General features: G+C 45.8%; 1 protein-coding gene across 17 annotated transcripts in view; it reads left to right on the top strand.

Annotated features, from left to right (window-relative positions):
- PTPRF (protein tyrosine phosphatase receptor type F) overlaps window positions 1-16,706 on the top strand; it is a 343,225-nt gene that overhangs the window by 249,417 nt on the left and 77,102 nt on the right. For 11 of the 17 annotated variants that reach the window (XM_048944331.1, XM_048944335.1, XM_048944346.1 and 8 more), the window contains 3 exons: window positions 24-212; window positions 7,519-7,536; window positions 15,999-16,109. In XM_048944331.1, coding sequence (XP_048800288.1) covers window positions 24-212; window positions 7,519-7,536; window positions 15,999-16,109 — 318 coding nt within the window. The remainder of the gene's footprint in view (window positions 1-23; window positions 213-7,518; window positions 7,537-15,998; window positions 16,110-16,706) is intronic. The other 6 variants (XM_048944348.1, XM_048944342.1, XM_048944347.1 and 3 more) reach the window with 1 other exon arrangement.

Here is a 16,706-nt window from a genome sequence, read left to right as displayed (position 1 = left end):
TCTGCTTTTTCTTCCTCTTGCAGAAGACCACCTCCCAGCTGGCTTCCCAACCATTGATATGGGCCCACAGCTGAAGGTGGTGGAGAAGGCCCGCACAGCCACGATGCTCTGTGCTGCCAGTGGTAACCCAGATCCTGAAATCTCCTGGTTCAAGGACTTCCTGCCTGTTGACACTGCAACTAGCAATGGGAGAATCAAGCAGCTCCGCTCGGGTAAGGCAGCAAAGCAAGTAAGCATCTCAGCAACTACACTCTTCCTGCCTTTGCTCTTGATGCAATTATTTTTCTTTGTGACGCTGAAATACAATTCTAAACTTAACTGTCAGTTTGATGAGAGGTTGCTTCTTTTACAACATAAGACCAAGTTTGGAGCTGATCCTGTCTGCCAGGATATTGTGGCTTGTTATAAGAGATGGGCATGGACATTCGTTTTGGAACATCAGCCGGATTCCTTCTTCTGTAGACCAACTTGACATTGCCACAGATCCTTGCTAGACTCAGTCATTTTGCTGCCAGCTCAGCAGGTCTCAGCAACCCTTGCACAGTGCAGATCAGTATAATGAGATGGTGGTTGAAGTTTTACAATCAGTGGTCATGTACTACTTCACTCCTTACAGAGACACTCTGCAAGACAATGCTCCGTTTGCTGTTGAGATCTTTATCAGTCTTGCTGTGTGACACTACAAGAATAAAGAAAAATCTAAGAAGCAGCAATCCAATGGATTTCAGAGGAAGGTGGATGCAGTTTTGAAATACACAATTTCTTGTTTGCTATTTGATAAGCTGAATACTAGCTTTAGAAGTACAGATGTTTAGTTCTTCTGGGTGGCTTGGAATGCACTCATTTTAGTGAGAAACTCTTGTTTTTCCACTGTGCTGTTCAGTCTCTCAGGACTGTAAAGCCCATTAGAGAATTAAAGAAAATAAAACATGGCTCTGTTCACTTGGTGAAAAGCAGCTCCCTGGCGTGAATTGCAGAAGATATTTAACAATGCATAACATCATCATATAGCAGCTTTAGCCTGGGGAAAAAAAGTCCACGGTATCCTGCTGAAAGTGCAGAAGGACCAGAGCTGAATTGGCTTCATTCTGGAAAGATCTCGTGCTTAAATAAGAGACAGAATGTCTTGCCTGGCCGTGATGTGTCTCTGGGCACTCAAAAACCATTTGTTATGAGTGCTGCTGCCAGGGCAACACTATCTTCCTCCTAGCAAGGTGAATGTCTTGACACATTTCCCCATAGCAGGAGTCCTCTGCATAAATCTGATGATGCTTGGATAATAAGAAGTAGGATTTTACTTGGGGGAGTGGGTAATGAGACATCACTCTCATCAAAAATAGAACCCAGCCTGACACTCCTGATCCCACCTTGATGTACCAGTGAGCTCTAATTATACTAATGCATTTATGGCTTATGAAATTTCCCAGTGACCTTTAGCTTATCTCCCCCACAACATGGTTTAATCTTGATCTGATTGTGCTGAAAGAAAATATCACACTTGTTAATTATTCCGAGAAGCTTTAGGAAGCAGCAATAGGAAAGTACACACGGATGTGTTTCACTTCATAGCTGACTAAATCAGCATCAGAAATTGCCATAAATGAGCAGCAAGGCAGCTCCTGATGCACTTGCTGTATGTTCTTCATCCTCTTTTTCACAAGCACTTGGCTGCCTCTCTACCAACTGCTTCACAGGTTTAGTGAGATAGAAAGTTTGAAAACAAACCAGTAAACTCCATCACTGTGTCCAAGTTTTGCTTCCTATTCGCTCTTCTTCAGCAACATCTCAATTGAATATTTCACCTGGGATTCAAACTCTAGAGCTGGCTGCTTGCTGAAGACACAGTAATTACCAAGGGATGTGTCAAGGGAACCTTTTAGAAATCAATGAGCAGCACACATTCACAGACTTGCAAAAGGAATTGATTAGCTCTCTAATGTAGTAAGGGAGGTTTCCACAGTTCAGTGCAAGAGAATTCTAGATATGAGTGAAGCTGGTGATTAGATACCAGGATTCACCAGGGCTCTGGCTCCGCCGCAGCGTGAGTGGGGAGCAAGAAGTTTACCACTTCTCATGTCCCAGAGCTTCAACCCCTGCTAGCATCTGTGGCTCCTTCCTGTGTTTCTGGCCGATACAAAGCAGGGACTGCCCCTCAAAGTGCCTGAGCCCCACTTACGTGGCAGCAGTCTCTCTACGTGAGAAGTGTGATGGGTCGGGCAGTCTCTGATGCATTCTGCAGGATGCTAATTGAGCTTTCCAGCCCTACACCATAGTAGGGCAGAATTATTTTTCAAAGAAAAGAATTTAAATAGATACCTCATTATATGAGAGAGTTTAATAGTTTGCAAAGTCTCTGCTCCATTAAGATCATATCTCAGAGCCAGCCTGGCATATCTGCAGGAATGTCAGTTTATACTGTCTCAATCTAAATATACGCTCATTTAATTTCATTTAATTAAAACCCAATAAAACTTAGACAGATGTAATATAGTTAAAATAGTTACAGCACAGTGTCAGCTCAGTATTGCATATATAGGGTGCCTGACCTTCACCCAGTACATAACGTGTTATTATTCAGATGTCCTAAATAAGGGTCATAAAGGTCAAAGCTGCTATGGACTTTAAGTTGGAGTTGAGGAATGATTTTTCTTCAGGCTTCTCGTGTGGAATAAACAGCTAAAGAAACACGTGCTTGGGAGAGGTGCTGTCTCCTGAGACTCAAAGCAGTATGGGCATGCAGTGCTCTGAGGGCTTCAGGCCAATCTCTGAACTCACATGCAGTCGGATCATTGCCCGAGTGGGCCCTGAACATCACTTTCTAGAGGTGTGTTTGTCTCAGGTCAAGTTACTGCAGTCTGAGGTTTAAAGCAACCAATCTGTCATCTTAGGCTCTTTTGACCCTAGAATAATGGTGTCTGTCAGGAGCAAATATGCAACTTTTGTCTGCTCTGTGCCCTGCTATCCTTATTTCCTAATTGCAATTATATTTGCATATATGCATTTTCCTTATTAAACCTCCTGGTAGTTAACATAACTTTTTATATTTAGAAGGCTTTTTCCTCTTTCCCCCCAGCCCAGTACATAGATCTTTCCTCCAGTATAATGCTTAATTCATTCTGAGTCCACCTCTTGGTTTGTTTTGCCAGTACGTGTTCAGGTAATTGCTCTAGAGATGAGAACACAAATAAACACAGATTTTCATCTCTGTTATCACAGATCAAGGCAAAGGCAGTGTCTCTGACTCATGCTGGTTGTAGCAAAATTCTCCCTTGCTCATCTTGTTAGTACTTCCCACCTCTTGTTGAGAAGCTGCTTTTCTGCAAATGCAGTGACTCAGGACAACTCCCTGTTCTTGCCAAGGGTGCTTAGCTTTGGTCATTGCTTCTCAGCCACTGACACAAAATCTGAGGCCAGCTCTGGGCTGGGAAACCTCCCCGGCACACCAGTTCATTTTAAAACCTGTTTGGCTGAACTGATTTTAAAACGATCAGGGGACTGTAGTAGCAAATAATGCCCATATGAGGGTTCTGGTCCACATGGGACAGTACTGCACCTCCAACCATGTTTTAAAATTAGTGCATGATGTGGCAGAAACTGTTTCAACATAGACCAGATTGTACTGAGGCTTCACAGCTATTCCATAAGGATTCTTGGATCACAAGCTCCTAAAGACTTCAAAGCAACTGTGGTGGTGTTCACGCTCACAAAACTCTTGAATACTTCCAGCGAGTTTCGTACTTGAATTGTTCTTCCACCTTGTTCTTCAGAAAGCTTCTGAACAAACTGTCTGATGAGAATAAACAGACATCTTGACCGTTAACAAGAAGATGTCTTTGCCATGTGCAGAAATTCAGGGAGCATTGCCATCTTGCATCTATTAGAGAATTTGATGTTACAACAAGCATCATTCTTTTTTAATCACCGTCAATTAACTGAGTTACAGAACCATGCTCTAGACCCTAGTGTGGCTTTCAGGCAATTAACTGACAGTGAAGTATCAGAGAGGGCTCTGCAGGTGACTTCATTCACTTTCTGGGAAAGTGTGGGTGCTTCTAACGAAGAAGCAGTGGGAAGCTGCTCACCAGATCATCTCACTGCATTTATGCTTGTAGTTTCCAGCAAGCATTTTCATTTTAGTCTTGTTCCCATGGGAAGAAGCACTACTTACGTGGAAACCAGAAACATACCCAACATACACAGCGAACCTGCAAGAAGAGGTGGTGCCTGTGAAATGGCAGCGTGGATGGTGACTGCTCTATCCTGCTTCACTGTTGATAGCCGGCATTCAGGCCCCAGCAAAAGGCATTCAACACCTGGCAAGATACAACTTCAAGTCCAAACAAGAGATAAGCAACAATGTAAGACAATGAGTATAAGAATCGCCCAAAAGAATGGAGATTGGGTAGTATTATCCAAGAAAAGATCGGGAAACCCAAACAGGGGATGGATGCTCACTCAGAGAATGGACTAACAGGATAAAGGTTGAAACAATCGCATGGCCAAGCATTTGATAGTTGAAGTTTTATGTGCTTGAAGAACCTGTACTGCACATCTAGGTCTTGCTGTCTGAGGCCCACACAGCAGCAGTGTGATTCACACAGTCTTGCCATTGCTGTCGAGATTCACGTTTGCATTACCCTAATGCCTAGTTGTGGCCAGCAAGAGCTTTGATTTCTGTCTCTGACGTTGCTTTGATTTTTTTGATAGAGATAAAATAGTTTCCTATAACGAAATGATTTGTCTGGGAAGAGTTGATGTCAGCAAAGTGAAGTACTTTCTCCAGCAAAGCCTCCTCCACGCTAGGAAATACTGATACAAATAATCCCAGGGAATTTTCCAACATCATCCTATGTTTTTCCTTGCTTTGGCTGCTTGGCTGCTCACTTCCAGTACATCAGGGTCAGCATTTATTCCTGCTGAAGTGATTGTATGAGGTGCTACTCACCCCATATGCCCTCCAACCACCCTAGGCTTTAAGGTTTGATCTTGAGGTGCCCTTTGTATAAAGTAACCTCATGATCACAAGACGGCTTCAATAATGGTTCATGTGATGGCACCTCTGTCACTTGACAGGCTTGGCAGGCACTGTGTGGCCTACATGCTGTGATTTGGTCCTTGTGAGAGACAGCCTGAAAGGACGGTAGTCAGAGATGGGTTGTCATATGATGGCATATGTGAAGGGAGAACAGGAACTTTGATTCCTTCTAGAAGAGGAAATTTAGAGACCAACAGGGAAACCTTGTTCACTGCCCCAACTGTGTCCTCTGAGCAGACTGTTAAGGCTGAGCATCTTAACTTTGCAGAGGTGAGAGAGACCCAGAACAAACGGTGTGCTGAATATGGTGTGCCTCTCTGCTGCTCCCACAAGGATTGGCTTACATTCTGAGACTGGGAGGACTGAGACTTAATGCAGGAAAAACGAGCTGGTCATACTTGCATGTTAGGGAATCTGCTTCAAGTATGCAGTTGCTCCTAAAGCTCTGTGTAGACAATTGCATATTAGAGGAAGGGTTTAGCCTCTGCAGGGAGTAGATCTAAAGACTTGCTGCAAATCTTTTCAGTTCTAGGAGAGAACAACAAACCCTATTTCTGCCAGATGAGAGAGAAGGAAGTCCTGTTTTCTGCCCCTTGGGCTCATGCTCAAAGTCACTGCACAGTTCCCGTGGGAAGTGACACACTGTGGTGATGCTTTTCTTAATTCTGAGAATGATAGAAGGGGGTGGAGGGAGGCCCTAGACCAAACAGAACAAAAATAACCCTTGGCAAACTTTCCAAACAGGCGAAGAGAAATAACCCCATTTTCCACGGCTGTGCTTTTCTGTGCAAGTATCTCTGGCTATAAGGGCATCAAGGGCAGTGATAGTTACTAAGATAGATAAATAAGCAGCAGATTTATTATTGTAAGGGAGAGATTACCCACAGCTTCAGTGACTGCAGGATCTTTCCTGATGCTTCAGTGATGTGTGGATAGAATGTGTCAGAAAATATAACTAGACATAAAGTTAAGATGGGGTAATGTCATCTTGGCAGAGGAAAATGCTAAAATGAGTAGTTTGAATTGCTGCTCCTGCTTAGAAAAAGGACTCTGCCTAAAGGGAGGGTAGTTAGGAAAGACAGAGAATAAGTATAAATATTGTAATTACTTTTTAAGAGGCAAGTTAAACATGCTTAAAATATGCTTCTTTGTATTTACAGAAATTCTTTTCTGTCTTTCTTTCCATTGGGTGATCATTGTTGTGGATAATGGAATGAGCTGTAAATCTGAGATACACGACACTCTTGTATGCATACTGGTATTTATTAATCAATACACTGAACATGATCTGACACACTGTGTCCTGTTTAACCCTGTTTTTCTGTCTGTTTAAACTCCTCAGTTTTCTTTGGTAAGTGCTTGGTATTCAGATCTTACAAATCTGCATAAAACCAACACATACCATGAACTGCCTATGGATTCGATCTGCATGAATCTCTCCCTTATACTAACAGCCTTCATATGTGCAAAATAAGACCAAGGGGACAAAAGTGGGGAGTAGAAGGGTTCCCTGCCAATTTGCCCAGCTGGAGCATCTCCCTGTGAATCATGCATCATTATTGATCGTGCACTGAACTCAAGACACTGACCAGTGGGTCTTCCACTTGCTAAACACATTGACCTCAGAAACAAACCTTCACAGATCACTGCAATAGGATAACTGAACCTCAGTCCCAGAGAAGCCCTCCTTATAAGATACTTTTCATTACAGCATGTAAAATTATCTCCGGTGCCTTATAAAGAGGGTGGGATTCCTTCCTCCAGCCAGCATCCAAATCAGGCAGGAACGACAGAGATCTGGCTAGCGTGCCGTTCTTACGTTACCAGAAACCACTTCGTTTAGAAATACTTCTCTGTGTAAAGTTAATTCTGCATGACACCGATTTCTGTGCCGCAGGGGACCCGATACAAGGTTTAGGCAAATGCGGAGAATAGCTCGAAACTGATTTGTTACACTCTCTCCCAAGTTTAATTTCTTTAAGCAAGCAGATTTTGTCCCACTGGTCATTCTAACAGCGAAACTGCACCTAGTGCCCGCCACCATGCGCTTGCCACCCCTCCTGCCCAGCACTCGCGTCACACAGCCCCAGGCCACGCACTCCTTGTTCTGTAAGGAATGAAGGGGCACCGCATCATCCTCCCGACGTGTCCTCCATCTCAACTGCTTGAGCACTGGTGGGGTGAATACCAGCAGTGAGGCCAGCCGGCAGTGGCAGCTCAGCCCGCGCCGTGTCCCCAGTGGCAGCAGTGGTGAGATGCGAGGCTGGGTGCTGCACTCCTGGAAGCGATGAGCTTTACTAACCCCCCGAGAGTGTCACTCTGACTTTTACTGCACATCAGTTTCTTTTTTGTTTATTCCTATCGCGCTAATACAAATTCTAGCTTGAAAAAAACTTTCTGCTTTTTTAGTTATAATTTTCTTCCTTTCCTCTTTGTACTAATGCTTCTCTCTAATCTTATTTGCATTCAAATTACCTCACCAGGTGGTACACCGATCAGAGGTAAGAATGCTGAAATGTGCCTCCAGTTGTCACGTCACTCCATCTCCTGTCTGCCTTGTCCCTTCTCCTCCAGTGTTGCTCATCTCCAGCTTTACTCTCAGCCCTAACTCCGCCAGCGCTCTCACTCATCCGCACTCTCCCACTAGTGTGTTTATTTTGGTTGGTTTTTAGCGTGACTTCTTGTAGACTCATCCATTGCGATTTTGCACTGTTGAAAGGGGGTTATTCAATGGAAAGTTTGCAAACTGGAGAACGGTCCCTAGCCTCTGCCGTAGGAGGGTTGGCATCTCCTGCAGCTCCTGCAAGGCTCTGAGCTCCCTGAACAGTCGTGGCCTCTGGGGTTCCTGTCTCCTGGGAGGGGGCTGTGTTACATGAATTGCTTTGGTGTGAGTAGGTAACATTTTCACAAGAGAACAAATTCTCTTCTGCTGCTGCTGACAGGCAAGAAACTGTAATCAGAAGGAGATCAGTTGTTGAAAGTTTGAGCAAATCTGGCTCTGGGATGTTGTTTGCATTGCCCATGTTTGCCTTCCAAGTGTGGCAGCAGAGTGGGGAAGCGCTGCCCCAAACCTCCCTTTTAGAGCAGAAATGCCAGCGGTGCTTTGTAGCGCAAAAATTTGGTTAAATAAATGAATCAGAAGCATATCTGGCTGCTTTAAGCCTTCATTAATTAAACCCACCTATGGTTTGACAGCCCAGCGTGCACGGTCCCTGGCTAGTTTTCAAAGTCTGTGTCCACCAGTAATGACTTTCCAATTGGAGTGTTGTCTTTTCTAGGCTAAACACTCAAAGCTGTCCCTTCAGATTAACGTCAGTGTGTTAATCAGCGCTACGTGCTGAGGCCCTCCTGAGTTCTCTTGTGAGTTTGGTTACCCCTGTTGACTGACCCCTGGATTTCTCGACAGAGTGACTACCACTACAAACTGACACAACCTCATTCGTTCAGTTCTCCCCTCTTCTCCTCTCCTCCCCCTTTTCCCTGAATCACCGCTGGAAGTTAATAATCTGACTCTGGAGCTGGTTCTGTTGCTGGGGGTTAATGTTTTCAGCTCCCGTTAAGTGATTTTAGAGCAAATGTGAATTGCCGTTTGATGCGTATTTGCATTAAGTTGCCTCTGTAGTAAATCTGGGTCAGGCAAAAAGACTGCAAACCTTATTTTGCTTTGAATGGGCTTACATATCTGTCATTCCTCCCTTTGGAACGCTCACGATTGACAGCTGTGCTGTTACAATCTCCTTAAACTATTTCTTCGTCTCCTATTCCTATTGCAAATCCTAAACTGAAATGACAGACGGAATGCTAAGTAGCCGAGTGCTCCCCGCTGCCAGCCCTCATGCAGCACGACCGTCCAGGGGCCTCGCCGCGCTCTCGCCCTGTCTGATGACATTAGTGACTCAGCACCAGAACCGCGTGGATGCTCCATGCTTGGGAACCGAGCGCATCTCTGTGAAACAGAACCATCCATCTCATGAAACATAACTTCCCCACCCCCCCACCTTCCCTTCCCACCTCCGTTTGAGTCCTGATGAGGTATTTTGAGAATGTTCTTGACATTATTTAAAATATATGTGTCCTGTTTGAATGTCAAAGATGACATTTCTGTGAGAGCAAACAGGAGCCACGTGCTGCTCTCTGGCTTCTCCCAGAGGATTTCTGTCAGCCTAATGCCTTTTATTTAAAACGGAGGTCATTGAATTTCTAAGATAACGACAGATTAGATGAAAGTGCTTTTGTGATGGTGAGGTTGTGTCTGTGTAGAAGTGACTGTTCTGCCATGTTCTATACCCAGCTGCACTCTTGTTCCTCATTAAGGTAAGTTGGATGCTTTGGAATCCATTCATTTGGTCTGAAAGGAAGGGTGAACTAATGACTCTTAACGAACCCTTTTGGTAATGATGTTGAGGGTGGGAGGGCAGATTCGCTTTGATTTGATGACTGCTGTGACTGCGTCTCTGGGAGCCGTGTGTGCAGAGCCTTTGGGAGGATCAGGTGATACCCAGCCTTTGAGCCGCAGCAGCAGAGGACCCACTTGCGTGGAGCAGCACGGGGTTAGCAAGGGGATGACCTACGAACGTCTTCCATGCACTCCTCACCAAACTGTGGGAGATTTTTCTAACCATCTTGTTTGATCTTCACAGCACTTATTTGGTCCTTTTTGTCCGAGACATCTCTGGCTTCCCCGAAATGAGAGGAGCCGCCATCTATAATTCATAAGTCTCAGTTTGTAGTTTAAGTCTTTACCCCTCAGGGACTGCCCCAGGTAGTAATTAAATCTTGGAACCCCTATTTGTTCATCAGGAAGACACGGAGCTGGCAGGCGCCCATCAGTTAGGCAATAGCTGACTGCTTAAGGTAACCCGCAGATGGTATCAGCAGCTCCACGTTTAAGCACGTTATGCTCCTTTCTTATTTTCAAAGCAGAAAATAAGGTGTTCATTTCTAGCATTTCTCTGGAATTCAGCTCGCTCAACCGTGTGTGAAACCTGGGCTGCATTTTCCTGCCCCAGGCTGTGAGACAGCAGTGCACAGTTGTGTTTCAGGTGGGTGCTGGACTGAGCAGGCATTAGATCGGATGCACATGAGGAGGTAAAGAAATACCATCATCTCAGGCATTATCCCTCTGCAGTCAGATTTATTTGTTACTTTGCTGTCACCACAGGAAATACTGAGGTTCCTGTACATAAGAGTATTTCTTCCCAGCAGACATCAGCATAGCAGAGATCTGTCTGAATTAACTTTAGATCAGCTCACTTGGGTGTCAGAAGCTGTCTGTCTGAGAAGCCAGGTAAACACTTGCACCACCTTCTGTGTAGCTGCAGCTAAACCTTTCCAGTCCCGAGCGAACTGATCTAAATACAGCTCCAGCATTCCTATGCCTTCCTGAGAGCTGGAGCGTAAAGCTATCCAGAGAGATTAGAGGAAGCTAAAAGAATTGTGCTGTCTTTTTGAGCATGTGTTTGTACATTTGATTGCACTTGGTATGTGAAAGAATTTTTCCCGTTGCCTGAGCTTTTTTAGACATGCACACACACAAAAAAAGAAAGCAATTTAAAAACAAGAAGATACGTTTGTGGAGCAGACAGTGTCAGAGGGGTGGTTGGGTGGGATAGGGCTGGAAAGGTTTGTCATGCCACGTTTCTGGCTGTCAGATTGACTCATGTCCCTTTAGAAACACACACAGGTAACGCTGTGCGTTTGACAGTGCTGTGGCTTTGCTTCTGATGCGGAGTCCCCTGAGATCTCCTTTACCTGCTGGTAAGAGATCAGAGCATCCTGCAGCTCCTCTGTCTGAAAAGGAGACCGATGTGCTGCAGAGCTCACTGGGTTCTCTCCCTCCCTCTGCCTGAGTCGTGCTTAGTGGCAGTGGTCAGGTGCCACCAGCAGCTGCCTCTGGAGCACAGGAGAGCAATTTCTCACCAGCATTGCCATCCAGAACAGGCCCCTTGCCTGCCTATCACCGGCCTCTCAGGCATAATGAACATAATGAACACTAACAACAAAAATACATCTGTTGTGTGTTTGGTTATGTAATTGGTGCTGCTGATGGCTAGTGGAGGTGTGGTGCATTCATTCCTCTGTAACAGCTGGGAGGTGCTGCTGTTACAAATGATGACAAATGAATATGGGAAATGCTTATTTCCATTATTAGTGGCTCTTGTGTGGTTTGGGTGTCCTTCAGCTTTTCACAGCTCCCAGAGCAAATGTTTGTTGTCTTGGTCAGTAGCCGGGGTATCACACTGCAGCCCCTTGGCTGTCAGGGCTCTCATATTGTCCCTTTTCCCACTGTGTTCACACTCAGAGTTCTTGTCTCAGCTGGCCTTTGCTCTGGCTCTGCTCTGCAGCTCCTTGGATTTTATTAGGAGGGTTGTTCTGTGGGAGGGAGTTTTTAGCAGAAGAGGGACTGAAGCCCTGAGCAGTGGCTGAAAGGGTGGCTAAGAATGCTGCTGCAAGGTAGCCGGTGTCGGTTTGGGATAGATAGCCATGTGCTCTAGCATGCAGGATAGGCATGTTGTGCCTGTTCCCATCTGCCTGGGGGTAAGGGCCCTGGTTGCACCACTGTCTTCATTAACACCTGCATCACAAGGGCTTCTGTGACAGCAGACTGGTTCCTCTGCTTCCTTTCATTCCATGTCTAATTTTATAACGGGACAAAAGGTCATTTATTGTCCTTGAGCAAGTACCCCATTAGAGTAACAGAGCAGCTCCTGCTGCCAGGACAGAGCTCCCACTACAATGGATGCAGAGCAGTGTCTTGGAGCTTCCATGTTCTGCTCCATGCAGCGCTCTCTGGGTGTTTGTGTTCTGCTCTTGATTGAGCTATGGAGCAGGATTTCAGAGAAATCAATTTATATGGCAGCTTGGAGCTTTTCCATTTGCTTTGTCACATAGAGGAGAGTGACAAGCCCTCCGTGGTGCAGCAGCACCCAGCGCTGCCAAGAAGTGGCCCTTATCAGGATCTGCCTTCCCCATGCTCTGTGCAGTGCACTTTTTAAATGCTTCTTTTTAGCACTGTCATTGCAACTAATGACTCTGCCTGAGCACAAGTATATTTGAATAGATAAGTATCTTGGAAAGCTGCAAATGGGGATGCTGTCTGTGCCCGAGTTTAAAGAGCAAAAGAAAAAGCTGGGAGAGGAGACTGGCACTGACAGAGAGATAGCAGCATGGAGTAAAGGACCTACAAGGGATGGTTGTCAGTCAACAGAGCCTGCTCCTGCGTCAGCCCCAGGAAGCTCTGCCTTGTCACCATTTTCCCTGGCACTGGAGAGCAGCCAGGGGTTTTCCTTGGGAGCGGACAGCTCTCTGATAAGCTGAGATGTGTTATCAGGAACAGATCTGAGCCACGAGTGAGACTGACGTGAGGTGACAGTGCGATGAGGGATGGCTGCCCCTCTTCTGCTGGGCCATGCTGCAGCTGGAGAGCTGCGGAGGTTGGGTGCTGCTCTGCAGGGAGAGGTTTTGCTCTGATGTGTGCATACCACTGCAGAGCCCCACAAGCTCTCTAACAAGCTGTTCTGTTCTCTGCTGCTCTCTGTACACCTGTGTGCATCCCGATGGTAGATGGTCCTCGTGCATCCGCTGGAGCTGTGCTATCTAACTGCATGTCAGGCAAATGAGAAAGCACCTGGCACCCGAGCGCTCGAGGAGACCAGACGAGAAGTCTGCAATGACATCCTGTGTGAACAAGACCTTATTCAGCAACTTGCACAGCATAAAACCCAAGTAATGAATATAAGTAAATCAGCCTGCCTAGCCCTGGTTGGCAAAGGCACAGAGGACTGTAAGATGAGATGCTGGCAGAGCTAGGAATAGAAATCAGGTCTCTACATCCCCAGTCCTTTGCGATTCTTGAAATCAAAGATCTCTGTACACTGTTGAAGGTCTTTGGATGTAGCTTCCATGAACTACTGAGACAGGAGCTGCTCAGGATTTGGTTCTTCCTTGTCTGTGGATCCTCATGCCTTGTCCAGCCTAGGTTTGAATTCTGCGAGAGGTGAAGCTATTGCCCTTCTCAGGAATGACACGACCAGCCTGCAGCATTTTACACTTGCAGACTTTTCACAGGGCTCAGATGCATTTAGTGTCTCCAGTTTGCTGATCCCAGCCATGTCTGAGCTTCTTAACTTCGTTCAGAAATCTCTGTACCCTGAGACACACTGTGCTCTCCTGTATCCATCACTCAGCTGTAGGCTGTTCTTCAAGACAGCAACCCCTTTAGTCCCACTGACTGCCATTGGCGTGCTGTGATTCTTCCCCTTTGTGCTGTTAGCTGTGCTGAGGGCTCTTTATGTTTGTCTAATGATGATTTATCACATTAACTGCTTCTTTTCTGGTTCAGTTGAGAGGTTTCCTTCCTGCTCTCTGGGTTGTCTCCTGACGTGCCACAGTTTGAAGTCTGTACCAACACAAAGCCAGAATCCCTTGCCTGATGTCCCTGAACATTCGTAGACAGTTATATGTTACACGCTTACAGTATGATTCCAGAAAGCAGTCTGCTCTGGCTGCAGAGCTGACAGGCAATAATTTCATGTAACTCAGCTCTGTCTTCATTTTCTTCATCCTCTTTATGTTTTGCTCTTCTCCCTCCAGCACTGCTGTTGAGGTCCCTAGAGACAAAGAATAGGATGACTAACTGGCATTTAAGAGGCATGGTGATCACAGGATCGCATATGTTTAAAGGATATAAATACCAGTGATGTGCATTCGATGGCTGAAAGGGACCTGAAAGGGACCTGAAAGGGACCTACGGCTCGGTGTGTCTGCCTGCAGTTACCTGAGGGTCTTACTCTTTTCTTGGCAGGCACTGCCTCCTGCTCCTGAAGCTGCTTTCAGCCCAGGGATGAGAGCTGCAGCCTCTCCCAGAAGGAGCCTGCTGGTCAGCGCGATGACATCCGCGTTTTGATTTTAAAGTTAGTTTTGTTTTGCAGCGTACAGCTCCTGCCAGCCCGATGTGGGCACAGAAAATGAACTCTGCAGCACATGTGTGCCCATAGTAATGAGCAGAAATTAGGAAGGGGATAATATGTGGTGAGCTCCAGGAAAATCATCCTGACAGAGAGCATAACCAGTCTGTGGCATGAATTCCTTGAGGAAGTGGTGAAAGACCTATCACTCGGCGCATTTAAAATGGGATTGGACAGAACACAAGTACATTTACAACAGGGAGCAATGCTGCCCTGGCCCCCAGGGATGCACAAGATAACCTAATAGGTCTTTTCCATTTCTAGATTCTCTTGATTCTCTGTATCTTGTCAGTGTTGGGAAGCTTGCTCCTGCTCCACTGCCTGTCATGCTTCTGTCTGCTTGGAGATGTTTTTCACAGGCAACATGTAGAAATTCACTGTTCTCCCCGAATTAAGCAGGAGAGCTCTGTAGGCTTTGGGCTGTGGGTGTCCAGAGAGTGCCAGGGCTGGGGGAAGCTGGCAGCTGCTTTTGATGGTAGGTGGAAAGGGTCCTGCAAACAGGCTTTCTCTGTCTAGCTGAAGCCTCGTTTCCAGCGCTAATGCAACAATAGGGAGGGCTCTGTACATCATTTTTATTATATGGCAGAACCCGGGGAAGTTCATTTTTCCCAATGACATATAGACTTATGCTACAGTCTCAATTTATCCTTCTAAATAATGTAGGTGGCAGTGGTTGATTCACATTAGTTTTTCTTCTGTTCTGATGATATGAAAAACTGAGTTTGACCTCTGCAGCTTGAACCAGCAAGAAGGGGAAGGCAATTTCTCCAGCTATTCTCCGTGCTGCTCTCAGTGGTCATTTTGAACCGTGGCAGGCAGAAATGAGTTCAAATCCTTACAAGCAAAGGGGTTAATGCTCTCTTTTAGTTCGGTATATGGCTTGTGAGCAGAGTTCCCTTCTTCCAGGCACTTGGAGGCCTTTAATTGCTGCCATACTGCCTGGGGGAAGCAGGCAGAGCGCTGGCCATGGGCTCCTGCCATGCCAGCTTGTTGTCATAGAGTCCTGCTTCTTTCCTTCTCTTCACCCCCCTCTTTCAGCCTGTGTATGGAGCCCCACTAGGGGAGTTTGGTGCGATCAGTTTTGCAGTCATCTGCAAAACGTCATCACCCGTCATGGTCACTGCACGGATTCCTCATGTAAGTTGCTACTGTGTGTGCTCTGACAATTACTGCAATTATTTCATGCGCCCTGAGTGTGTCTGCCATTTCAGGGGTAGGATCAGGTCCTGAGGAATCTGAAGGCTGGCCTAAGCAAATGTTCCTGGCCCAAGGCTGGAGGAGCTGCTAGGATGAAGGGAGGCTGGCTGTTGTACCAGCACCGTGCTGGAAAAATGGGTGTATTGTGTTGGTGTCTTTATCTGATGTCTTAAACTGAGTTTCTAATCGTTTTATATCAAGTATAATCCAATCTGAAAGGACAAGGAGATCACTGGCAGAGAGAAAGCTGACGAAAGGCAGTATTTTCTTCTCAAAAGGGGATATTGGCTGGGAGGAGGGGTGGGGAGATGGGACTCTGCCAGCTTCTGCAAGGAGGTAGCAATTTGTTGAGCATTTCCTAGGCTTTATGTGCATCAGATAAGAAACGAACAGCTACAGTTAGTGGGCTTTGTGTTTGGCTGTTTTGATTAAAGTCTTATTAAAGGTCCTCTTATTAGATGGCAGTCCTATACTAAGCTGTAATTAATATGTGTGTATGTGTATGTTTTCTTCCTTTATTGCAGCAATGAAAACAAGCAGTTGGGGTGGTTGGAAATGCATCAGTAGCTGTGCATTAAAAACAGAATAACAATAATTGATTTCACAAGCTTCTAACAGCAGACTGGGTACCTTGTGGCTGTATGCTGGTACCCTGTGGGTCCAGGGAACAACATCACAATATATTTATCCAGGAAGATACTTAAAAAGCGTGGGGCACGGCCTTCCTTTTCTGAGGTTGTCTGTTCAATTACCAGGTTTACCATAACCTGAATTGTCTGTGTCATCTTGTTTGTGTGCAGGAGCTCTGCAAATAGAGAACAGCGAGGAGTCGGACCAAGGCAAATATGAATGTGTTGCAACCAACAGCGCAGGAACCCGTTATTCTGCCCCAGCCAACCTGTATGTTCGAGGTAAGAGCAGCTTCCACCCAAGGAGGTTTCTCTCCTGCCCAAAGAGTTCTGGAGCTTTCAACAGAGGAGTGTGTTCCCTCTTACTGCCACCGTCACACTTTGTGGATTGCGTGATGTGACCATTTGCTCCACAAAATGGTGAATCGAGCTCAAGGGTATCGTCCATCCATGTTGGGTTTGACTCGTGTTTACTGGAAATCTCTTTCTGCTGTTTGCACGGTGTTCTGTAAAATGCTGAAATATGGGCAGAACCGGAATTTCTTTGTCCCTTGAACTCCTTAACTTTGTGTCACAGCTATTTTAATTGGGAGCGAGGGATGCTTAATCCTCTTAAGTACAAACTAACCTCTGGTGCAGTTGTATAAAGCCGGTCATGCTCTGATGCACCAGCTACAGGTGAGCTGGTACTTAGGCCTCTGCTTTGGAATATGTATCTTTAAAAACCGAACAGCTTTTTGGAGTTGCCCTAATCCATCTTATATGCATCAACAATTAAGCCTCTGGGTATTAATGGCTCACACTGGGAACCTGCTGGAAATTAGCTGCAATTCATGTAAAGTGATTTTCTAATCATTATGCTATGTTGCCAATTCAAAA

The sequence above is a fragment of the Lagopus muta genome, chromosome 5 (genome assembly GCF_023343835.1).
Source record: "Lagopus muta isolate bLagMut1 chromosome 5, bLagMut1 primary, whole genome shotgun sequence".
NCBI classification, from domain to species: Eukaryota; Metazoa; Chordata; class Aves; order Galliformes; family Phasianidae; genus Lagopus; species Lagopus muta.
Note: the sequence above shows the minus strand (reverse complement) of the source record. Positions and strands in the feature narration are given on the sequence as shown.